Genomic DNA, 26,473 nt, shown 5'->3' with positions numbered 1-26,473 from the left:
CTAATCTAACCATTCACACCACGTTCACACACAAGTGGAGCAGTTTGGGGTTCAGTGTCTTGCCCAAGATCTCTCGAATGGAGGACGAACCGCCCTACCTCTGAGCCACAGCCGCTGTTGGATGCTAACTGTTGAGGTTTAGAGGTGACTGGTTCCGGAGCAAATTTCAACTACTGCTCAACACAGGTTCACGCTGTTGTCTAAACTATCAGATGCACCATAATGTGAAACTCATGTTAAGGTTTTGTGAGTGAGATCACTTTGCATTTATTTGGGTGATTTGCAGGCTTTTGACAAACCTGGAGTGGGAAATGTTACTGGTAAAGGACAAACTATTTATTGCCTTGTGTTCCCTCTTCATCCATCCCTCCAGCTGGTCCAGTCGCTGGGCGTGGCCATCTACCGAGCTCTGGACTGGGGGCTGGATGACAGCGAGGAGCGCGAGCTCAGCCTGCAACTGGAGCAGCTCATTGAACGCATGGCCGGGGGGGACCAGGGCGGAGATGGCGTCAGCACCACTGGGAACGGTACCACAGATGAGGGGTACAGTGACCAGGAAGAGGAGGAGGAGGAGGAGGAGAAGGAGCAGGAGGGAGTGATAAAGCCGGTGTGTACATTCCGCCGGGTGGTGGCGCTGTGTGCCTCTCGGCTGGCTAACCCAAGCCTGGCTCCAGAGCACTACCAGGCCGTCTGCAGGGCTCTGTTTGTCGAGACTCTGGAGCTGCAGACCTTCCTCATCAAGATCAGAGACGCTAAGGAGGTACGTTAGGTTGTCATGTCAATATTAAGGTAACCCTAAAAAAGGACACCTGTTTCATTTTATAGCAATGTAGCTGGAAACATTCAGGGAAAGAATACAGGGAAATAGATGCATGACCTACTTTTCAGCTGTGGACCTTCATTACTTCTGCCTCCATTGGCCTGCACCTCTCTGTGTGTGCACACTGTGAATTTGAAATGCTTATAACTCTGCTCCATTATTCCTGTTTACATGCCTCAGAACAGAGACTGGATGACTCTACAGGGTAACCTTAAAGGAGACATATTATGAAAACATAACTTTTTCAGTGTTTGTGAACATACATTTAAGGATCTGGAGTGCTCACCAACCCACAAAGACAACCCAGTCAGTTTATTGTGGGCTGCCTAGATCAGAAAATTCAACGAGCCCTTCAGATTAGGCTCCCCTTCCTTTGTCACATGCAGGCTCATTAGAAATATTTAGTTACTCCACCCACAGCTTGAGAACTACCTTTGCAACAGTGCAACATATTTTTCTGGCCAGCCAATCAGAGCAGAAGCCCAAAATACAAGTATGAACCTGAAAATGAGTAAAACATGTCTCCTTCATTCTCCATAGTTGTTTACTCCGTGGAACTTATTTTACTAATGTTGCCGCATTCCAAGATCTCTGCAATCGTTTGGTGATTACTGAACAGATTAATGTTATTCAGCTATAGTATAAATGGTCGGAGCTATGAAAATTAAGTGCAAGTTATAGTCAACCATAGTTTTCTGTTAAACAAACCCACAGGTTCAGCAGTGTTACTGGTAATAATTTACTAATGTACAACTTTGGCATGTCAAATCAATCAGCTTATTAGGTATACAACAGCTCTAATACTATTCATAATGCATCACATGTCTAAGCTCACCTTATAAAAAAAAAATTCTGTTTTGATGCAGGAAAGGTAATTTACGTGTAATTTTCTACCAGCTTCAGGCTACAGTCCGTCTGTCATCACAGATGAACCCGGTTATTATACTATTCCTTTAACCTTTATAATATGCTTTTTCAAACATTTTCTCTAATTCTGCATGCTCCTGCAAGATCACACTGCACAGACACACAGCAGAGAACCAGTACAAAACTAAATAAGTGAAAAACTGACTTGTTTTTTTGGTTTTTCCGGATTCTGAGATGTAGAAGGAAGAAAACACGTGGTCATTTTACTTTTTTACAGCTTACACAGCCCAAAAGAAAGATTGTTTTCCATGTGGATTATAGCTTACACTTCAGATCTCAGTTTTGTTATTTTTATTCCAAAGAAAGACATAATGCTGAGTGATTTTGGTTAAAGTCACTACGTGCAGAACTATTTCTTCCGACTTGGGTCCACCCAGGTGGTAACCTGACTTACACAGAACCATCTGAGAAGGTGTCATCAGAAAGTGTTTGGGAAAGGACAGGCGCCTTTAGAACATACCCAGCAGGTGATTGAATGAACCATCTGTTTATCAAATTCAATGCACGCTGATGCACCCCTACTTTCAGGGACACAGGCTAAAAGCAGTGCACCGACAAGACATAAACAAAAACCGAAGCAATCATAATAATTTGAAATAATCACACATAGGGGTTTAACATGACAGTATTGCAGTTTGTTTGAAGGTATTGTGTACAACCACTTTATATTGTGCTTTTTGCAGACAAACAGGTGTCTGAATCGTCACAGTAGCCTGCAGTTGTAAAAAAAATATCTGTCTTTCTTTTTGTTCCGCAGATGCTGAAGAAGATCACAACAGAGGAAACTCTGGAAGACAGATCTACAGCTGAGCTGGACGCACTGAAGCACCGAGACTGGGTGAGACAGAGAGAGTGAGGCCACAGTGTGACAGGGAGGACAATAACAGCAGCGCGTTTGACAGAAGAAGGCAGTGTTGTGGTGTTGACGCATGCAGATGTGTGTTGTTCCCATCCCAGGCACGTCTGTGGGTGCAGCTGATGAAGGAGCTCCGGCAGGGGGTGAAGCTGAAGAAGGTGCAGGAGCAGCCGTTCAACCTGCTGCCCACCGAGTTCAGCCTCACACCCTTCGAGATGCTGATGCAGGACATACGAACTCGCAAGTTCCAGCTACGCAAAGTCATGGTGAGCGAGGAGACTTTAAGATACCCAAGCTAAGCATGGGATATGATGTGAATATGAAGACGCGAAAGCAGTTAAAATCAGTCAGTTCGACTGCAAACAAATAAATCAATTTAAATCTTAGTTGTAGATTAAGAGACGGAGATAATGGAATCCCTGGAAGTGTCAGTTGACTTGAGCCGTAAAATCATTATTTCATCATCACTTGACTTTGTTCAGATGGGGGACAAGGGGCAAGACTGTGACGCTGTTTGTCATTTAAAGACCTTGAAGCCACATCCTCTTTTTTTCAAAGCAGTCCCCTGCACCATGTTCCATGCAGGCTTTGTTACAGGAAAAAAAATGTTGGCATAGGCATACATGCGGCGGTCACCTTGAAGCCTTCTCCACGAGCAGATACATAATTTAGCTTCAGAACACAAATATTAATGAAGGCTTCTCTCAGCCTTCTGTTACACAGAAAACCCTCACTCAACTCTGCAGTTCTCCTTTTGCTCTATGGAGCATCTCAGCTTCTTTCAGCTGCTTGTTTCGGTTTCATGGCCTCAACTTTGGTTCAGTGTCACTGTGATGAACCCCCTGTGCACTGCCTGTTCAGCACCCACAAAGTTGCTGAACGTAGAGAGTCGGTGGCCAAAACAGAGCTGTAAGGAGAGGGATGTGTTCAATACGCTAACATGCTTTCGATATCAACTTTATCGGGTCAATGTTGTGTTTACGGCTCGTTGCGTTGCTGCATCAGTTTGACTCACAGACACAGTACTACAGCTGGTGGTGTTTGCTGTGTTACTTAGGTGGATGGTGACATTCCCACGAGAGTGAAGAGAAATGCCCACGAATTGATACTGGATTTCATCAGATCAAGACCTCCACTTAAACCAGTAAGTGTTGAATGTTTTTCATTGGACTTTTATTGTGTAATGGTGGTTTAAACTCAAGACATTTTTGAAAGGCTGGTTACATCATTTCCTTAAATCTTGCTCGATTATGGCAAAAATAATAATCACGCTATTTGGTCAGTATTGAGATCACAATGATTTAAAAATGACTTTGGACACATCATGCATACGTTTAACAAGAAAATGGTCTTTTCAACACTGAATTTTCTTCCCCTTTTTTATTTATTATCAAACTGAAAAAAACTAATAAAATAGATAAATAATATATAGAAATATATAGCCTACATTTAAATATAGAATGAATGAATGAATGAAGTTCCGTCAAATATGTTGTAGTGCACTGCAATAACCTACCAAACACTATTCAACCTTTTGGTCAAATATATTCAACATATTCCAGTCAGTAACTCAGCGCATCATTGTGAGTTATACTTTTATCTTAATGAGCTCGTTTCCATAATGAAACTGTAAATAACATTTGCCTTATAATCACCCAGCCCTTCCTAATTTAGCCTTGACAGCACCAAGAAAATCCTAATTTTCTTTTCTCGGTCATCTCTTTTAGATTCCTCAGAAGTACGGATATGCTCTAAATATTTCTCCTCATTAGGTTTCAGAGCGCAGCCTCCCCCCTCCTCCACCGCAGCAGCAGTGCCTCCATGACAAGGTCCTGGCTGAGATCAAGCAGGAGAGAAAGCTCCGGCCCGTGCTCCTGCCCAGCTCCAGACGTAAGGGGGCTGCTCTCGATCTGGTGCTTTTGGAACCTGTTTGTTTTACCTATTTAAAGTCACTGCATGACTTTCAGAGTCTCCTGTTACGCCCTTGCTGTGCCATCCAGAGAGTAAATGTTAGACCGAAGGTGAATTGACCACACAAGTTGCTAAATAATGACTTTAGGGCTGAAAGTCCTGTCTGAACATTGTGTGCTGTAGCCTGCGAGGCAGCATACAAGTCTGTACACCCTAGTGTGTAACAAGAGCATTTTCCATTTAGAGCTACAGTGCATGCAGAGGTGGCATTGCATTTCAGAGATATTGACCAGATCAAGGTCAGTGTAATTCAGTGTGTGGGCCTGGTAAACAACACAGCACTGAAGGAACGCACTAACAGGACGCGCCGCTCTGTTAAAAGCTGCTGTGGGTTATTTGTGAAAACGAGGAATCAGATTTTCTGGAAATGAACGATTAGCTATATTGTAACCGCAGCGTGATTAGGAGGGTGACCTAATGGTTCTTCTTCTTCAACCCTTCATTGTATTGTGTTTGTCACATGCTCAATCCTTAATGCACTAAATCATTGACAGCTCTTTGTAGTTTGTGGTGGTATAAAAAAAGAATGACTTTTAAAAAGATATTTTCCATCATTGCAATTCAAATGTACATTGTGTAACTTTTTAAAAACACTATAGTGACAGTTTGGAGTTAATACCAAACACAAATAACCAGGATAGAATCAGTCCCAGTGTTTCTCAAAAACGATACCATATCTCCCATAAAAATGACCAAGCCCCCACCACAGCGACTCCCTGGCTGATCCAATACAGAAGTGCCAAAAACTGCAGTTCTCTGAGTGTCCACTAGAGGCAGGTTTCATAATAGAGCAGTTTCTCATTGACCCCCATGTTAAACATAGGGGGCCAATTATGCCTGTTTAAGGCCTGGTACAAAAAACATTCTAGTCTGTATGTTAAGATCATATCTCCATGACAACACTGAGGGGGGTGATTTTTTTTTTTTGTACCAGTCTAGTTTTTATTCTATTGGAGGTAAAAGTTAATGAATAATTAGTGGCATTGCCTCTTGAGTGACAGCTAGCCTCTGACCCTCACCTCGCCTCTGAGGTTTACGTCAGCCAGATGGACGTATCTCCCTCCATCCATGGTCTATTCTTGAAGTCGATAGAATAGACCTTGACTGAGATGCTACGTCCAATTTTTATACAGTCAATGGTTTTTACAGATTCCCCCATCTGTCATTCGCGTGAAAGAATAAAGACGCATTCACTGACCTGAACGTTTTCAGTCCAACAATCGCTCCTTTTAACTCTGTTTTCCTCTCCATCCCCTCTTAAGGGAAATATCCAGCTGTCCAGCTACTAAATGCTCTATGTATCTCTCTATGGAGCTAACTGTGTCTGCTGTTTGGTGCTGGGAGGTTAGACTGAAACAAAACTACTCTATAGAGCTGACAGTAACAGCTGAGTCGGTTGATAACTTTCTGTGGGTTTGTCACCATGAGCAACCTCTTTTACCTTACACATAGTCACATGACCCATTGTTAATCTAGAAATATTCATTTGTGCAGCTTTAAGTTGTGTTCTCTGGAAGAAGGGTGCGCTCTGCTCCAAATACAACACTGGACACAGGGACTGCTGTGTGTGTGAATGTGGTAATGAGTTCTGCCGACCGAAAGAATAATCCCCCACTTACTGATATGACAGCTGATATAGGGAATTTTTGAGCTGAAATGAAAATAGAGCTTTTTTTATGTGCATTTTGCACCGATATGACTCTTCAGATGTACTCTGAAGGCTTTGTTCCTAAACAAATAACTTCATTAAAGAATATTTTACATTATTACACACATTGTCAACTTAGACTAAATGAATACAAAATAAAATATAAATAAAACTTATAATATCTAAAAAGCTAAATACACATCATGTTCAGTATCAGTTCATTTCTGAACATTTAAACAAAGAATAATAATTTTTAAATAAAATAGCTAAATAGTACTGTATGTTCAGTATCAGTCAATTGCTTATAATTCCGGCGCAAAATCATCCCATACTTGTTTTCGACACTTACATTCATCAAATAAACCATCGAGACAGTTTTTCGTGTATGAACTATTAACGGAGAAATCCGTGTTAGCCACATCTGGCTGTTAGCGACTCTCCCGGTTAATACTCTCTCTGTTAGTAGTTGATACACCAATAAAACTGTCTCGAAGGCTTTTTTGATGTATACAAGTGCCCTGGGATGATTTTGCACCGGAATTACACTTTAACATATTAAACAAAGACAGTAAACAAAAATAAAATATATATCTATATGACATTTCTAAATCACCCCAAGCATCATTTTCTGCATTAGCAAGCAGATATGCCGGTACCAATGTGTCTGTGGTCGGCCGACTGATGTATCAGTCGGGCTCTAGTAACGAGTTATCGGTGAGAAAATGCAACACAGGGTACATCTCGGAATCACTGCCCTCTAAGCTCTCTCTTTCTGACGTATTTGTTCCCTGACTGTGTTTTTGGTTTCTCTTCCCTCAGCATTTGGCTCTCTGCCCTGCCTGGCTCAGACTTGTCCCTGCAACGTCAAATCTACTTCATGCATCGACCTGTCCGTGTCTGAGCCCGGGCCGCGGCCGCCCTCCCGCCCGCGCATTCTGCTCAAAGCTCCGACTCTGGCCGAGATGGAGGAGATGAACATATCTGAGGTGTGTGTGGGATCATTGGAATCATTATTGTCGTCTCTTTGGACTGACTGGTGTCTTTCACAGCGGCACATCCTGAAGCGGGTTCAGATTCCTCAGTGCAGCTGCAGGATGGCACAGAGGGTGGAGAGTGAAAACAATGGTTGAGATGAATCTTTTTCTCTTTTGCTCAAAGACTTAACAACTTGGGATTTTTCCCTCTCTCGTTGAGTAACATCCACCACCAAAAACAATGTAGCTGCCTTACAATTCAGCATAAATAATGGATTTTAGATGTTGCCCTCGTTCAGTTGGACAGGAAAACGAATTAAGGTGTTAAAAGATAATTTTACCGTATATAGTACTAAGTAATAATGACTTTTTCTTTTGAGGGCTGCTTTGCATTTCTTTATTTGCCAAGCTGATTGTGATATGATACGGGATTAGATTAGCAATTCAAACAGAGCTTGACTGATGAAGTTAGGAAAACTGATGAATAGATAAATTAAGATCAATCTATGGAATCTTCATGGTTCACTCTACATACTGTGTGGCCCCAAATGAAAACTGGGAGGAAGTTGAGAAATACTGAAAAATGACCCCAAAATGACAACAATTCAATTCAAATTCAGAATTCATAAACCAATATTATAGTTAATCCAGGCTTGTCTTAAGGTTTATCTATTTCGTAAAGGTGGCTTTAATAAGTCTGGCTTAAAGGTGGTGCCCTGTGCAATTTTCTTATAAACACACAAAAGTTACAATCCTGTGTTACTCAGCAAACTACAGTGTGTGTGTCTTTGAGATCTAGCAAATATGTTGCATTCATTTCCTTTCACAATCACATATCATAAACACATATCATAAATTAGGCGGGAACCCACTAAGTTACCATGGAAACGTACCATGACTGAACCAGTGTTGCAATCAAGTCTTCTTGTCGGCTCCACTTTCCTGTTGAATATGAGTCAATTTACTGCACAAGTTGAATGGATCACACTTTGACATTTTGAGCTGCACTTATAAAATACTTCAAATCTGAGCACATATGGTGTCAGCCTACAGATCTGCACAGTAATACATAATAAATAGTCCAACTGATAAGGAGCTTTAGTGTTGTCAATGCTTTTATTTTGTTGCTATAAAATAACTTGTCTGAGGTCCTATTTGATACTTTAGTTATTTAATGTTGTTTTTTTTGTCTTGTACATTAATTTCCAGTATTTATGATGAAAAAAGACGTTTTAAGGCTAGGAAAGTTTATTTGTACCGCACAATTCAACAACAAGGCAATTCAAAGTACTTCACATAAAACATTAAAAGCATTGGGAGAAATAACACATGAAATCACATATCCATTTAAAACATTTAAAAGGTTAATTAAAAAACATAAAAGATTTAAAATGCATAAATGGTCATTTTTAAAACACAAAAGATTGTTGCAGTTACAGTGCAGTTTACTGAAAAGCAAATAGAAAAGTCTTCAGTCTTGACTAAAAGAACTAAGAGTTGCAGCAGATCTGCAGTTTTCTGGAAGTTTCTTCCAGATTTGTGGAGCATAAAAACTGAACGCTGCCTCTCCGTGTTTTGTCCTGACTCTGGGGACACAGAGCAGACCTGACCCATGTTTAGTCCTGACTCTGGGGACACAGAGCAGACCTGTCCCATGTTTAGTCCTGACTCTGGGGACACAGAGCAGATCTGTCCCATGTTTAGTCCTGACTCTGGGGACACAGAGCAGACCTGTCCCATGTTTAGTCCTGACTCTGGGGACACAGAGCAGACCTGTCCCATGTTTAGTCCTGACTCTGGGGACACAGAGCAGACCTGTCCCATGTTTAGTCCTGACTCTGGGGACACAGAGCAGATCTGTCCCATGTTTAGTCCTGACTCTGGGGACACAGAGCAGACCTGTCCCATGTTTAGTCCTGACTCTGGGGACACAGAGCAGACCTGTCCCATGTTTAGTCCTGACTCTGGGGACACAGAGCAGACCTGTCCCATGTTTAGTCCTGACTCTGGGGACACAGAGCAGACCTGTCCCATGTTTAGTCCTGACTCTAGGGACACAGAGCAGACCTGTCCCATGTTTAGTCCTGACTCTGGGGACACAGAGCAGACCTGTTCCATGTTTAGTCCTGACTCTGGGGACACAGAGCAGACCTGAACCATGTTTAGTCCTGACTCTGGGGACACAGAGCAGACCTGTCCCATGTTTAGTCCTGACTCTGGGGACACAGAGCAGACCTGTCCTATGTTTAGTCCTGACTCTGGGGACACAGAGCAGACCTGTCCCAGACGATCTGAGAGGTCTGGATGGTTCATAGCTGAGCAGAATATCTGAAATGTATTTTGGTCCTAAGGTTTAAGGTGACCCGTGGACAGTGTAATGATAAAAGCAGAGCAGGGCAACACACTGAGCTAACAGAGGAGTTCAGTTTGTTGCAGACGTCACCTACCTTTGAAACTCAGCCTAACAATACCGTACATTAGCTAGGTGACATTTCTCCAAATACACATTCTTAGTCTGTGTCGCCTTCTTTATTTTCCTCCTTCACACAAAACCCCTCCTTATGTTGCCCCCTTCTATACTTCTACTGTCTCTGCGCCATTGTCCCTCACTTCCTCTCTCTCTCTCCACCCCCCCTAAACCCTGCAGGAGGAGGAGTCCCCTGACAACGGGGAGCTGAGGAGGGCAGAGAGCTCCCCCACACCTATGAAAAGAGATCGCTCCTTCTCAGAGCACGACCTGGCCTTGCTGCGTGCAGAGATGCTCCCTTCGCTGTCTGAGTCGGCCCATCTGGACGAGACGGTCAGGCTGAGGGGTGAGAGGCCTCGGTCCAGGACGCTGACCGGTGCCGGGCCGTTTCCTTATCACAGAGGTCAGTGTGTAGACTGATTATCTTTGTTAATACTTCATACATCAGGTTATGAGTGGTTAATGTCCTCTTTTAGTTACAGGGAACTTGTTTTTAGATCATGGGATATCTTCAGTATCACAGAAATGAGAGAATTCCATCTTTCCAGATGTAATATCTGCAGAATATATTTTTTAAATGGTGGTTTTTGACTCATCAGTAGTTTGAACCAGACTTTAATAGTGAAAACAAGTGTGTGCATGTACAGAGGCTTCAAAGTCATTTTAATGATCACGGTGGTGTAGTGGTTAGCACTGTCGCCTCACAGCGAGAAGGTTCCAGGTTCCACGCCTTTCTGTGTGGAGTTTGCATGTTCTCCCCGTGTCTGCGTGAGTTTTCTCCACGTTCTCCGGCTTCCTCCCACAATCCAAAGGACATGCAGGTGTTCGGTTCATTGATGACTCTAAATTGCCCGTAGGTGTGAGTGTGAGTGTGAATGGTTGTCTATCTCTGTACGTCTCTATGTGCCCTGTGATAGACAGGCGTCCTGTCCAGGGTGTACCCCACCTCACGCCCGATGTCAGCTGGGAACGGCTTCAGCCCCCCGCGCCCCGACAGGGACAAGCGGTTGAAGATGAATGAATGAATGATTTTGGAAAATTTCAGCAGTCTGGATTACCACAGAGATCATGCTGTTTCTTCCTGTTTCCCCCTGAGAGTCATTTTCAATTTTAATTTATTAGAGATCTTTTCAACAAGATTCCATTGCTAGGCAACAGCCTTGGTCCTTTTTAACTCCCTTTCAGCTGATGTCATTCATATTCACAGCAACAGGAAATAAACCTGGACACATTTAGAATGTTTATGTTTATGTTCACAACTTTGAAAAGGTCAATATCAGGATAAACTGACAGTAACTGCTGAGTCGGGTGATAACTTTCTGTGGGTTTGTCACGATGGGCATGTCACATGACCCATTGTTAATCTAGAAATATTCATTTGTGCAGCTTTAAGTTGTGTTGACAACTTTGAAACCCCTTTTTTAGATGTATCATCTTAGTTTCAAAGGAGTTTAACTAATGACCAGTGAGTGGGTCACCCTAATTACCACGGAGGTATGACCATTTAAAAGTATCATGTTACCATAGCAACACGTGTATGCAACTTGCCATTACATAATTTGTTGGATTGCGTGGAATAGCTTTGCATTGTCTAAATGAAATTACAAAGTGCACAATGATTCCCAGTGATATTCAGAAAAGAAAAATGGCAGTTAAATGGGCTCTGCTTCCAAACATCTGACCATCAGATGGGAGAAAATCATCTGACACATTATAAACAAATAAGATTAACTTTGTTATCCAAATATGGCATGTATTCAAATACGGTGAAAAATCAGAAGACATTTTTGTTTGCAGTGCTGAAAACAACAGTGAAACAAGAGCTGAATGAACCTTTTTGACAGGAGACATTTTGACTTGCCAAACAAAGGCATCACCAACAATAATTACAAAGTGCTGCTTCAACAGTTATGATGTTATTGGATTCACATTTTCCTGCTATGACAAGTCAAAATGTTTTCTGTGGAGAAGACCAATGAATGCTTAATCTAGGAACAGCAGGTTTTCAGGTTTCAGGTTTATAGGATTTATTTAGACAGCACAGCATCTTCAGTACGAGATAGATATCGTTTTGGACTGGAAGACAAACTGGGGAAGCTCATCATGTGCTTGTGTTCACTGTCAGTTTAGCAGGAGAGTCTGGTGTTTTTTGTGTGTAAAACCTCTGGCAGAAACTAGAACCCAAAGAGAAACATGTGACAGGAACATGCAGCGGATGCTCTGGATATTGTAATTAGATACAATTCTACTTGGCTCCTTTTGTTACTAGTGTCCCCAGTCATCTCACGGTTGATAGAAATGCTGGCACTTTATGCTCTGAGGAGGGAAATTAAGTTTTTCAGCTTCCAAATGTTTGGGTGAAAGAAAGTCCCAAATATTCTAGTTAAAGAGTTGTGAGTAAAAAACACAATGAGAATCATAAACAAACACAAGGTGGCACTGTTGCCGCTGAGAACATGTCAGTTGTTCCAGGTTGCTCACCTAACTTCCATCATGTCATTGAAGTGAAGCTGGCTCTCTGTCACACTTTGCTGGGCAGTAAACGTGAAGGTTATCAGTAACACCAATGCTGTCCTGCTCTGACAAGTAAAAAAAAATGCACCAAAAACTTCTGTTAGCTGCAGTTTTTGTTATTTTCGGGTCCGGGTGGAAAGCAGGATTGCAGATGGTTTTTGTATTTTTCATTTGCTCTACATTTAACCTCACTAATACACAGTGTCACTTCTTTTACAGTTATTCTCAACCAGGCTTCTTTGATATTCAGGAGTGTGAAGTTAGTTAATCCCAACCAAACACGGCTGCGGCTCTTTTCAGTGGTTAGATTCTACTGCTGGACTGAAAGAGAGCCAATTATTGAGATCAACTGCTGTAGTGTAAACGTGCAGACGCTCAGAGGATTCACACTTCATGCAGTTTGTTCTCCCTGACAGAAGAAGACACAGTGCCAGCTATACAGTTATGCAGCACAGTCTGGGCATTTGGATTTTACTTACAATGAGGAAATAAACTGACATCAGGCCCAGGCCCCCACAAACAGTTAAACTGAGTGCACTTAGCTCATCGATACAGCGGCTACCAGCCTGAACACTGCTTTCTAAAGTTTCCATCTCCTCTGCCTTGAGGCCTGGAAGGAAAGCAGCAGTGCATTAAATCCAAGGTCATGACAACTGCCTCTATTCTTTCCATACCCCTTATAACTATCAAATACCTATTCATTTTAAAATAAAAATGTTGTTTAAGGGTTGTATTTTAACCTTAAAGGCAATGAAATGATTTGCTTATTATGGAGACATTATGACCCCGCTGCTTTCAATCTATCCTCGCCTATACATCATTAATTTACTGTTACCTCACCGAAATAAGAGCCGAATATCGTGTCCGTCCACTGTGGTAAAGTCCCTGTAGCCCTTGTCATGAAGCTGTTGTGTGGATTCTAATCAAATATAAAGATGTGCTGATAAAGTCAAACGGAGTGATGGAGGGTAGAAGCTAATGGCTTTGAATTGTGTGCTGCACGTAAGCCACAGGGAGGATGTTAGCTGTTTGATGGCCATGATTCATGCATTACCCGCCCAGCCGTCCATGTCCAGAGGTAATTGTCTGAAAACCAATCTTGACTCCTCAGTCTCCAGATGGCAGCATGCCGATCCACTCCGCTGCATGCCACAGGCCTCAGACAATAGCATACATTCTGTAGTGCATGACTCCACCAACAGGGGACTCTCCAGCCTCAACTATGAAATCGAGGACGTAAGCCTGTAAGCCCCGGCTGTCATCAGCAGCTGATCCAAATAATGTGTTCTGATGATGTTTACCCGCCTGTTCAAGCCCTCCCCTCAGCCTGTTTACTTTCCATTAGAGCCAAATTGACACCTTCCATTTGCAGGATCGAAGAGGCACCCAGTGTCTGCTGTGTGAGGTCTGTTTTTAACCCCCCCTCCCATCAGTCAGTTAACTGAGCCTCTTCAGAGCTCCTCCTTTTAGCCCAGCCGCTCAGCAGACCTCTCACTGGGATCTAAGTTACAGATGTAGCAGCGTGGGCTGAATCACTGCACTGAAATCAGATTAATAATACATGATAGTGGTGGAGTCCATCGACAAGCACTCTGAAGGGATGAGATCCGAGACAGGAGTGAATGGAAGAGGCTGATGTGTAATTCACACACTTGTTAGACTGTGATTTGTGGCTCTCTCTTATTCACTCTACGATGTCCCCATTTGATTTGGTCGTATTAAGTTCCCCTGTTAACCTCTTTCACTCTCTTCATCCATTTCCCCCACTCCCAGCCTCCTTCCCCGTTCACGGCTGGGTGCCGCCCTCACCGGCCCGCCTGTCTCTGAGTTCAGTCGACGAGACCACAGAGGGATCAGAAAGGAGGTCTGGATCCAGAGCTGGAGACGAGCACCAGTGGATGGTGAGTTAGAATCGCAGAGTTGGTCTTTCAACTTTCATGTCAGGCATCAGTGGTCCCACTGGTAATAATGACAATGCACTGCAAAACGATTCATCCTATAAAGCCAGTTGCATTTATTATTGCGTCCTTAAAGACTAATTTTCTTAAAACAAGTGAAACAGTCTGCCAGTGAGAGGAGATTATTCCAACCCCCTTCCAGTTTTCTGTGGGAATAAGCGTCAGTTTCTTTTCAGAAGACAGAACATGACAGATCGAAGGAACAGATTCCAGAAAAATGATACTCCAAACAAGTGGAGAGCAGATGGAGTTTGCTCAGAAGTCATGGAATTAGAAATGTGAAACCTCTGTTTTCTGAGCATTTTAAGAACTCTTACACTATATTATTTCAGTTTTAAGAAAAATCTTATTCAATAACTGGGGTGTTAAAAAATATGATGGCATTGTACAACCTGATAACTTTACTTGAAGTTTTTTAAAGACTGAAAATCTATACTAAACTTTGACAGATATAAACACAACAGTGGCATGGTACACCCAACTTCTCTGGAGTCATGTTCGTGTCCACCTAGGGAATATCTGGCTGTGTAAAAACAAGGGAACATGAAAAACAAATATAATAACAGTACAATCTATATGCTTGTAATTCTTCCCCCATTCCATATGAATCTCAGAACATTCTCATTCTCCGTCCCATCGTCGTTCCCCACAGCTGAACCTCTATGTCACTCCTGTTTTTACCTGACCAGCATCACTGCCCAAAAATATAACAAGGAGCAACATAACAATATCATCATCAGTGTGTGTGCCTACTGTACCTGGATCACTTTGTGTGCTGTTTGTTGCTGGCCAGAGAGCATCAGAAATGTTTTGCTAATGATTGTCAGAACTAGAGTAGAGAAAAAGACCACAGAGCTGAATCAACTTATAGCAGGGCTTTTGTGTTGGATTGGATTACAGTGCGCATATGTGCCCTTAGAAACAGGTAACTGTCTACTGTTATTATTCCCGTCAGTCTTCCCTCATGTACCGCTTTTACCAGCCTTCAGCATTTTCTTTACAGTACATATATGACCTTATCTTGTCTTTTGAGTCTGACGTAACACACTTTCAAAATACTATTTCTGCTCTCAAATGTTCTATCGAACAAAAGGAACAACGGCAGAACCTGTGAACCTTTAACGATCACTCCTTCTTTCAGTGAGACAAATTTTCATTGATAGAAAAGTGGTAAAGTGACTATTCCGTTGCTGTTTTTTACTCAGATCTGTTCAGGTAATGGGGAACACAGCACTGTGGCATTGTAGAAATTCAAATGCTTGGACCCGGAGATAATACTTTGAAAGGGCGTTACATCGCGACTTAAAGACTGGATAAGGAGACACATCAAAGGGCTGCGTTATTTTGCTTTTTTTTTTTTATGTTTCTGGGTCCAAAGTTCCATATTCAAGTGCAGCCATGTTTTTATGAAGTTGATAATTATTACTCGCTATTTCTTCAAGTAAAGTGTATTCATCCATAGTCTTGATTTGCAGTGTAATGTTTTGCACAACTATTGTTTGGCATCTTGTGATCAATCTACTGCTTATTATAGAGTAAACTGTCAAGTTTTCTGACTGACGAGCCTCCTCTTCTTCTGTTGTGGGCCGTGTTCAGGAGGAGTTCAGCCACCCTGTGGAGAGTCTGGCCTTAACGGTGGATGAGGTCATCAACGTGCGCAGAGTGCTGGTCAAAGCCGAGATGGAGAAGTTCCTTCAGAGCAAAGAGCTCTACAATAACCTGAAGAGAGGCAAGGTAACGGAGTGGAACTTCCGTCAGCACTAGTTCTCACTTAGCTGTGTTTACAGTAAATGGACTCAATAACTCTGTGTGTGTTTGTTTGTTTGTTTGTTTGTTTGTTTGTTTGTTCAGGTTTGCTGCTGCTGCAGAGTGAAATTCCCTCTCTTCTCATGGCCGTCTACTTGCTTACTGTGTAAAAGGTATTAGAAACTTTCCTCTCCATGTTCCTTATATATGAAATGTTTAATAATTTAAGAAATACATTTATCTTTAATCGACTTGTTTTTTTCTTCCACGGCCATAGCCAAGATTCTCAGTCATACTGAGGTCATGAGTCTCCCAAAGTCAACCCCCTCCACCATCCATGTTTTATTCATTATGTTATCTGTTTGGCATAATATATATATATGGGGGCAAATGCCAGTGTTAGAAAACATCAAATACGTACAAAGATTGCCTCAAACTTTGTTGGCAGAGTCAAATTTCAGCAATTACTTTGAGTGCAAAGTCACCGGAAATTATGGACGAAACAATGAAAATAAGTTGTTATAAACAGTTATCTTGAATTTCAAATACTAACTTGATGAATACAATGTTATTACTGTTATCACTACGATGGCCACAACTTTGATAACCCAAATTGTACTAAACCAAAAAAATTTTAGCAAACTGTTGCATGACTAGATGAATCGTAATGGTAACAAGCCTCCAGCACACCCCACTCTTTTTCCTTTTTTTTACCTTTAGCTATGTTGATCTGGACACAAGGCATATAATACAAATGTACCTTCCTTGACATTCAGGAATACAGGTGTATCAATTCATTTATGTTTCTCTTCCAGATCTGTCTGTGGCTCCTGCAGTGCAAAGGTAACTTTAAGATATTATAGTTTAGTGATGGGAGTCATCAAGTGCTTTTGCTTTATTTTTTGTTTTAAGTATAGTTCTGGGCTTATTTGGCTATGTATTGCTTTGCAAAACATTACCAAGCGTTTAAATGAGATCATTTGTTGAAATTGAGTATTTATTTCAGTTTGTCCAGTACATCATGAGTGAAGTGGCTGGTATTTATATATGTTGACGTCATTTCTTCTGTTGGTTTTGATCTGTCGCCTCAGTCCCAGAGTGTGTTGGATGTCTGGTTCTGTACTCTCTAGGTTTGACATTTATGCTTTTTGGATTCTGTGTGTTTTTTGTGTTTCTAAATTTTTTTTGTGTGTGTGTGTGTGTGTGTGTGTGTGTGTGTGTGTGTGTGTGTGTGTGTGTGGTGCTGTTTGTTGGGGTGCTGTGACTCATTTGTGTTAAGAAACATTATTGTGCTTTGAAGAACATGTGTTTGTTTATGCTATATGTTCATTTGTGATCTTTGTGACAGTTAATGGTCATCCTGGTTATTGGCTGTGTAAGTGTTGAGTTAGTTAGTTTAGTTTGAGTCTTTCTAGTACTTTGGGACTTTGTAAATACTTTTTACTTAGTATTTTGCCTCCTCACACTACATTTCTCCTTCTCTCTTTTCTCCGTCTCGTTGTTTTTCCCCTGTGCCTCTAACTGTGCTCCAGATGAAGATTCCCTCGAAGAAGATGGCCCATATTCCCGTGTACACTGTAGGCTTCCACAGCACTCCAAAGAGCCATGGACACAAAAGCCAAGTCTATAAGTGAGTCTGCGTTTATCTATTAAGCCACCGCGGTGTGACCAATTTAACAACCAGCTAACAACAGTTAGCCCTTTGGTTAACACTGGCACATTTGCAGTTATGGTCATTATTGTGCACTGAACCTGATTTTGAAAAAAACAAAACAATTAAATGAAAAGACTAAAGACTGACAGGGCCTATTGGGATTTATCATTTAGACAAGCATAAAAGCTAAAGTTTAAAATAAGTGACTAGTACATAAATGAGCCAAAAGGTTATAAGTAAAAATATGTTTTGCAGTAAAGATCTTTGAAAGGCTTTTGCCTAGCTATCAGAATGGCCTAAAGATTGCTCAGTCCATGCTTCAGACACTTTGGCTCAGAGGGGGAAAGATAAAGCTGAGGGTTTTCAAGTTCAAGAAGTAGAGTGGCGAGTATGAGTGAATGTTACATCTCCCAAACCCTAAATCTGACAAGGAAAAATCCATCTTTGACTGAATCGGCCACACCCGTCCGTCTTAAGGTCAAAATGCTGTGAGGTTTATTGACTACATTCATACTTCTGAGGATGCACCCTTATCTCTCTAGTGGTCCAAAAAGATGCCATCCTTTTAATTTTGACCATATCAAACATCATATTTCCTAATCTAATAGACAAACTAGCCTGCAATTTGTACAGTCATGGTCGCAAGGGGATACATCTTTTTTTATTCCCGTGACCTTCCCCCTAGTGCCACCATCAGGTGAGAACACCACTGGCAGGGCTCCAACAAGCCTTAAAGAAAAAAAATCAATATCTGTTTAATGGCACGCTATGTTAAGAATATTTTCACCACCAGAAGAACTTTTGCAGGGGGAGAGTGAACGGGTGTAGGAATACGGGTGTTCTACGGTTGAGAAAATATAGTGCTAAAGTAAAAAGCTACCAGACAGCAAGCTAATGCTTGAAAATATACTGAATATAGCACACACTTAAACTGATATTCATTGATTTTTAGGTGGTCTTTTTTTTCAGTTGGTTGAAGTAAGTGTAGCTGCTGCCCCCCGTCTGCAGAAATCCATAACTTAGCTTCCATGTTAGTACTCCTGCCTGCTTCTCCAAAGTGGCAGTGTGCTAGCTAGCCTCCATACACTGACTATGAATAAGAACCTCATAAAACCCCACCTCAAAAAATCTACCCCTAATTCGCCCAAGTCACTGGGAATCCTCATCTGAGGAACATGCATGCCAGTACAAAATATCATGGAGATTCACGTCATAGTTGCTGAGGTAGTGGATCGAAGGCTGATGTTGACATTCCTAGAACCATTACCTTTGCTAAAAAATCTAAATAATCTGCATGCTGTGTTGATATTTTAATATGGTACGGTGTAATGTAAATAGCAGCCTCCAGAGCCTTCCTATATTCTTATTATTCTACTGAATATGTGACTATTTACTGATGATAAGGAAGCGTTTATCAAATACAGCTAATTTGCCTTTTTGTGTTATTTTCACTTAAGGTAAAATTGAGCTGACATTTGGATTGACACCTAGCTTGTGACACAGACATTCAGAACTGGTTTCCCCACAGTCGATCACTCTGCTTGTTCCATCCAAGGAGAAATGCTCAGCTCAGGTTAAGAACACAGGTCAAATCTATTTAAGTCCGCCCCTCCCTCAAGCCGCTGATTGCTAACCTTCTCCAACCTAAGCAGAAACAGCCTCCGTGCTCGACTCAACCAATCACAGACTGCCTACTCAATCCAATCACCAGCGTCTACCCCCGCCCCCTCCTGCCCCGCCCACATCCTTTTGTTATATAATCAGTGCAATGCCCCTTCCAAGGCCTCTAAGCGACCATTATGTAATAATTACCCAGCTGTCATTAATATCCTCACTCCTTGATGAGAGATGGAAGGAAAGAGGGAAGGAGCGAGAGAGCTTGTGTGTGTGTGTTGTACTGATCTACTGTCTGACACCTGTCATCACTACCCAACTGCAGCTATAAGGACAGAAATAGTAGGTTTTATAACAACAAATGTTAGTGTTGTTTTAACCAGCAAAGATGACCTTAATCTTTCCGATAGCGCCTGCTGGTTCCACCCAATCACTGCACGTCTTTTTTTTTTTATGTTGCACAATTTATCCTGTTGTGTTTATATTAAATAAGCTTAGAAAGGCAAACAAGATAAAGTCTAGCTTCGTTTTTGCAGCTGCTCAGACGATTCACTGTGGCGAATGGCTTACAGTATGTGTCTGTTTATCTTTTCAACAGTCACTATTAATCCGTTTGTATGTAAGGGATAATCCATTAAATTAATTAAACCCCAGTGATGATTTCATGTATACTTACAAAAGAAATCCATCATCTGACACAAAATGTTGATTTAAACGTGATTTCAATTATTTTTTTATTTTAACCACTCTAGTTTTTATTGTTGTTTTTTAATATTTATTTACATGGAGAGCCAAAATCATCACACAGTCAAACACCAACAGGTTAATAAAGAAGTCAAATAGAAAATCATATGCACTGTCGTCCAACTCCAATAGTCTTCGTCCCTGTATTGGGTCTTAAAGATTGTCCATGTCTCCCTCTCCTCTTTCAGTTGTGCCTCCTGGTTAGAGCACCATGGAACTCATAGATATATCATACCCTCGTATCTTCTGCAGAGTTGTGTAAACCGTTCTCATTCACTTCCAGAATATTTGATCTTCCACTAGTGCTCCACACTTCCTCTGGCATGGCACATTTTTATTAAAATATTTGCTAGGGCTGCACCATTCTTCACGAAAATACGAATCACTATTGTTTTGAGGTAAAATTAAGATCACAATGCTGTTACGAGTATCAGGAAAAGTGTTTATTTTCTTCTATAGCCAAAACAATTTATTAGTATTTTGTCCTACGAAGAAACAAATTAACCTTTTTTTATTTTTAAAAAGTCCCCTGAAATATGACTTATAATACAGAAAAGAAGATTCAGCATAGGGCCCTCAAAAAGCTCGAACCGGCCCTGCAAACTGGTGCGTCTAATGTTGGAGGAGCTGCTGGACGAGATGCACCTGTCCTGGGGAGAGACGCAGCATGTTGTCTAGTGTGTTGGAGAGATCTAAACCGACCTAAAATGTTACTGTATGTCGCTTAGGGAATGAAAAGGGGAAACACTAAGTAAGTCAGTGGTTAATATGAGTAATATGGTTTGAGGTGTTGCAGATTCTTGACTCATACTGTAGTTATTGTAACTTTATTCAGCTCACTCACTGTGAATGCGAACGTCAGCTGCTAGCGTTAACTGCAATGTTAGCATTTCTGTATTCATAGAAGATACAAAAGCTTTCCAATCCTCCTTTTCTCTCTGCAGGTCCCTGCGCAGCTTATCCCGCCGCTCAGTGGAGGAGGAGTTCCCCCACCTGTACGCTCACGGCTGCACGCTGCGTGACATCTGCGCTGAATGCACCAAGTTCGTCGCCGATGTCATTTCCTCCAGCCGCCGGAGTCTGGACATCCTCAACAACACTCCTAAGAGGGAGGCCAAAGCTGCTGCTGCTGCTGCTGCTGCTGCCGCCGCCCATGCCCCTCAGAGACCACAGCTGCAACGTCAATCACACCTCGAGACTTTCCCTCACCCACACCCTCCCCAACCTCACCCGCAGTGTCACCCCCAGCTCCCTCCCCAGTCACATTATCAACAGCAGCGGCTTCACGCATCATCGCCGTCCCCTTCGCCGCAGTTACACACCAAGACGATCAACAATGTGAACCAATGACTTTTAATTATTTCTATTTCTGACCACACACACACCCACACACACACACACACACACTCCTTTAATGGGTTGTGCTCCACTACACTGTGTACACACACACACACACACACACACACACACACACATGCGCAGAAAAAATGGGGTTCTTTAAGGGTTCAAGTGGTTCCATGCACATCAGTAATGACTCAAATAGCCATCGGATTGAATTAAAATAAATATGAATACATCCAGTGGGGGTCCTTCAGAGTTCTTTACCACTGCTGGGATTCAGCATTAAAGGCATTATATAAAGGTTATGCTATGATATAAAGACCTAAAAACCTTTTTTCTGAAGCTGTTTAAAGCCCTTTTTAGTAAGAATCTAGCGACTCTAAACCACCACCACCTCACCCATCAGCCAGTCCTCAACTCCATTATCTTCCATATCTCACCATCTCACATGGCAGATGTGCTCTGTCACGCACACACACACACACGCAGTCACTTTACAAGGTTTGAGTAAGAAGCAGCTCTGTCTGTATCTGCCTTATCTACAGCACCATGACTTCACTTCTGATGCTCACAGCTGCTGAGGAGAGGGCAGATGAGGAAAGCAGTGGTGGTTTACACTATAAGAGAGAAGGTGGAGATGGTGTTGGGTGGTGGTATTTGAGGAGAGCGAAGGCTGCGCAGCGTACAGTAAACATGTAACCCTAGCATTTTAGCTCTCTGTGGTTGCCTTGTTTTTGTCATGAATGTAACTTAGGACACAGAAACAGAATCGTAAAAGGAAAAATCTTGTACACAGCATAATCTAATTTATTTTTAATCATCTAAATAGGGATTTGTAACAAGCGGCTGCTGCATAACGAGGCCTCTTTTGCATTTTAGATGTGCTTGAAAAGCCCCAGGTGCGGCTGGGTGAGGTATGATAGCAGCGACACTGTGAATGTATCGGGGTGAAGCTGCAGACTGCACCTTTTAAGTGACGCAGCATGATGATGTTGATGTGAAGCGAGCAGATGAAACTCCCGCCTCGCACACTCCCCATGGACGCTTGCAATCTGCTCTGGTTTTGTCAACCTCAACTGCAATAAAATCTAATGACAAACACAAACAGCGCTGTCTGCCTGTTCACTTGTGCGTGCTGTGTTCTGCTGTTGCACATGAACAGCCCCAGTGGTCACAGAGCTGTGGTCACAGAGCTGCACTATCAATACAATCACATCAGTATTTAATATGAAAAAGTGAACGCCAATGAACGTACTCTTGAAGGGTGATTAAAAGAAAGGCATTTTGTTGGTACATTCAAAGCCAGTTTTAATCAATGCCCTGAACAAACATTTTAAATGACCAGTCTGAGGAACTACATCTACAATGGATAGAGGAACTCAGCAGGGAAGTTGCCTTGTTTCAGTTATATTTAGATATACAATACATATGTTAGTTCCTGGATATGAAGTCATCTCACTGCATATTATTTCCACCCATCAGTTTTCCTCTTTCTTACAGTGTAGAAAAACAAGAGCATGCCCAGAAAATCCACAGCTCTCAACCACAGTCCCCACAGTGGGGCCCCTGTTCACAACTGAATCTTTTATTCAAGACCTGTTTCAGGACCTCTTAGCAGCTCCAGGTGCCCTGAATCATTCAAGCTTTCGGCTGGATTATCATATCACTCCACTCCTCAGATCTTTACACTGACCTCCTGTCTGTCAAATAATCGATTTCCAAATACTTCTGTTGGTTTACAAAGCACTGAATGGTTTAGGACCAAAATACATTTTAGATCTTCTGCTCAGCTACGAACCATCCAGACCTCTCAGATCCTCTGGAACCGGTCTGCTCTGTGTCCCCAGAGTCAGGACTAAACATGGGACAGGTCTGCTCTGTGTCCCCAGAGTCAGGACTAAACATGGGACAGGTCTGCTCTGTGTCCCCAGAGTCAGGACTAAACATGGGACAGGTCTGCTCTGTGTCCCCAGAGAAAGGGACTAAACATGGGACAGGTCTGCTCTGTGTCCCCAGAGTCAGGACTAAACATGGGACAGGTCTGCTCTGTGTCCCCAGAGTCAGGACTTAACATGGGACAGGTCTGCTCTGTGTCCCCAGAGTCAGGACTAAACATGGGACAGGTCTGCTCTGTGTCCCCAGAGTCAGGACTAAACATGGGACAGGTCTGCTCTGTGTCTCCAGAGTCAGGACTAAACATGGGACAGGTCTGCTCTGTGTCCCCAGAGTCAGGACTAAACATGGGACAGGTCTGCTCTGTGTCCCCAGAGTCAGGACTAAACATGGGACAGGTCTGCTCTGTGTCCCCAGAGTCAGGACTAAACATGGGACAGGTCTGCTCTGTGTCCCCAGAGTCTGGACTAAACATGGGACAGGTCTGCTCTGTGTCCCCAGAGTCAGGACTAAACATGGGACAGATCTGCTCTGTGTCCCCAGAGTCAGGACTAAACATGGGACAGATCTGCTCTGTGTCCCCAGAGTCTGGACTAAACATGGGACAGGTCTGCTCTGTGTCCCCAGAGTCAGGACTAAACATGGGACAGATCTGCTCTGTGTCCCCAGAGTCTGGACTAAACATGGGACAGGTCTGCTCTGTGTCCCCAGAGTCAGGACTAAACATGGGACAGGTCTGCTCTGTGTCCCCAGAGTCAGGACTAAACATGGGACAGGTCTGCTCTGTGTCCCCAGAGTCAGGACTAAACATGGGACAGATCTGCTCTGTGTCCCCAGAGTCAGGACTAAACATGGGACAGGTCTGCTCTGTGTCCCCAGAGTCAGGACTAAACATGGGACAGGTCTGCTCTGTGTCCCCAGAGTCAGGACTAAACATGGGACAGGTCTGCTCTGTGTCCCCAGAGTCAGGACTAAACATGGGACAGGCCTGCTCTGTGTCCTTTTATATGTTTTAAATGGATATGTTTCATGTGTTATTTCTCCCAATGCTTTTAATGTTTTATGTGAAGCACTTTGAATTGCCTTGTTGTTGAATTGTGCTGTACAAATAAACTTTCCTTGCCTTACACTTCTTATGATTACTGTGTTCCTCAGGAGTGTGAGGCAAATTAGGAATAACAGTTTGGATTCTAACCTGCTGATCATTTCTTGCTTCTGGACATCCCAGGAGTGAAGCCCTGTTCTGATTAAAAGGTGTATACGGGGGGTGGGGGATGGAGACCGCTTTCTCTTTGTTTTCCAAAATGTCTCATCTTCAGCGTCTTCCTCGTGGCGTGGCTCCAGAGCACCACCAACCTCTCCCCACCCCCAGTGCTGACCCTGCCTCCCACTGCCTGTGTAAACACGTCTACTTTTATCATGACACGTCCATCCTACCAACATCATTTTTGACACCTTAGGTGGGATAACGTTGCTAAACACAATACTTTGCAGGACAACCAAAGATTGTTATACAGTTTGATTGTAGTTGTTTCTGCATATCGATCTACAAGAACCTGTACAGCTGCCAGTCCCATCCATGCATTCACCAACCAGCCATGGACGGAGCTCCGTGGCTACTATCATTAACCCCAACTACAAAGCTCTGATTCTTCAACTAGTTTATATTTCCATCAATGAACGCAACACTAGTTTGAATCTGTAGATGTTGTTGGCTATTCTGAAGGTCAGGAGTGTTTGCCCTCGGGTACCATGGGCCACCCCTGTAATCAAAACCCAGTTAGGGTTGTTCTTTATGAAAGCTATTGAATGCCATCATGTGTGAACCTAAGAGAGCCATTACATGCAAGCTTGTCTGGAAGGAGGCTAAATAACGCTCCAAAGTTAGGTAACATTTTGAGGAGGGAATGCTGGTATGTCCATTTTCCTTGACCTTTGACCTTAAGATATCTGAAGGAAATGGTTTCTATGGTTCCCCATGTGTCTCCCCTTTACAGACATGCCCACTTCATGATAACCCAGACACTTTTGGGGCAAAAACAAGTCTTGTGCAGTACAAATGTGTTATTTCCACCTACTCTAAAATGGAGTATTTGAATATGCCTTGAATTCCATAGATTGGGTCCGACAGGAAAGCTGAGACTGTTGTGGATTCAATGAGTCCAGTTCTGTTCATGTGTGTGATGATGTTTGTTCCCATAGTAACCATTTCATTGCAGTGAGACCATTGTTTTGAAACTCTGGCTCCCTGTATAAAATGAGCTATTACCTCCAAGATAATCGCAGCTTCATGAAACTTTACAACCACAAACTAGAGACCTAGGGCATTCAGGGTGTATTGACAAATAAGGGATTTCAATCACCAAAATGCAATTCTTGCAGAAATCTCCAAATGTCAGAAGTGTTTGATACCAAATCACATTTGGTTTTTCTGTGGTGTAGATCAAGGTCTGAGTGTCTAAATGTGGTATACTTTAGGGATTTTTGACTGTTTTTTCAATTCTCATGTGGTAAAAAATGGTTAAATGCAGCCCCAAATCTGTGTGACAAATAGTATCAACTCCCAAAAAGTTATGAGACATAATGGGATTGGACAAATAATGTTCTAGGCACTTCTACACTCTAAACTTTAGACATTTGAATAGATGCCTAAAAAGACACAATATTTAGATTCATGACACACTAAAAACATCTATTTATCTATTATTTATTTATTTTTTTCTCAGTAATTATTTTCTTTTTTTCATTTTTGCGATGTCTGCTCCACGTGCCTTTAATGATCCTCTGGTGATAAATAAAGTTTTCTTGAATCTTGAAAACATCGTGCTGAGCTGCATCTGAAATGAATCTTCAAGTTCTCAGCTTTCAGATGTTTACCACTTCCATGTGAGAGCTACTGTTCACCTGCTATCTCCCCAGTAAGATCCCCTGTCCTCCCCTAAACTCTGTGTGTGTGTGTGTGTGTGTGTGTGTGTGTGTGTGTGTGTGTGTGTGTGTGTGTGTGTGTGTGTGTGTGTGTGTGTGTGTGTGTGTGTACGCACGTGCATTATGCCACCCCAGTCCAAAAGTCCGAAAAAACCCATGGCCAATGGGATAAAGATTCATAACTTTTATTTTATTTTATTTAAATGTATCAACCTGTCCAGTAAAACAAACATATCAGGCTTTTCATTACCCAATGAACTCATTCTCTTTTTATATTTGCACCCTAACAAGGAAACAAGTAATGTTCTGCTAAATACACCCAGTCTTCACTTTATTAGGTTCACCAAACTAAATCTAATGCAGTGTTATATCACAATAACAACATTAAACCCTACCATATGTTGAGTTTTAGACTAACTGT

General features: G+C 42.3%; 1 protein-coding gene across 1 annotated transcript in view; it reads left to right on the top strand.

Annotated features, from left to right (window-relative positions):
* Nucleotides 1-22,174, top strand: part of spire2 (spire-type actin nucleation factor 2) — a 34,559-nt gene extending 12,385 nt beyond the window's left edge. Inside the window, exons 3-15 of the mRNA XM_083916549.1 lie at nucleotides 374-760; nucleotides 2,505-2,585; nucleotides 2,705-2,869; nucleotides 3,661-3,747; nucleotides 4,376-4,493; nucleotides 7,042-7,208; nucleotides 9,844-10,066; nucleotides 13,951-14,078; nucleotides 15,732-15,869; nucleotides 15,987-16,054; nucleotides 16,697-16,724; nucleotides 17,414-17,511; nucleotides 20,838-22,174. Of these exons, the coding sequence (XP_083772675.1) occupies nucleotides 374-760; nucleotides 2,505-2,585; nucleotides 2,705-2,869; nucleotides 3,661-3,747; nucleotides 4,376-4,493; nucleotides 7,042-7,208; nucleotides 9,844-10,066; nucleotides 13,951-14,078; nucleotides 15,732-15,869; nucleotides 15,987-16,054; nucleotides 16,697-16,724; nucleotides 17,414-17,511; nucleotides 20,838-21,243 (2,094 nt within the window). The 3' untranslated portion in view covers nucleotides 21,244-22,174. The remainder of the gene's footprint in view (nucleotides 1-373; nucleotides 761-2,504; nucleotides 2,586-2,704; nucleotides 2,870-3,660; nucleotides 3,748-4,375; nucleotides 4,494-7,041; nucleotides 7,209-9,843; nucleotides 10,067-13,950; nucleotides 14,079-15,731; nucleotides 15,870-15,986; nucleotides 16,055-16,696; nucleotides 16,725-17,413; nucleotides 17,512-20,837) is intronic.
* Nucleotides 22,175-26,473: the final 4,299 nt, after the last annotated feature.

The sequence above is a fragment of the Echiichthys vipera genome (genome assembly GCF_963691815.1).
Source record: "Echiichthys vipera genome assembly, chromosome: 7".
Classification (NCBI taxonomy): Eukaryota; Metazoa; Chordata; class Actinopteri; order Perciformes; family Trachinidae; genus Echiichthys; species Echiichthys vipera.
Note: the sequence above shows the minus strand (reverse complement) of the source record. Positions and strands in the feature narration are given on the sequence as shown.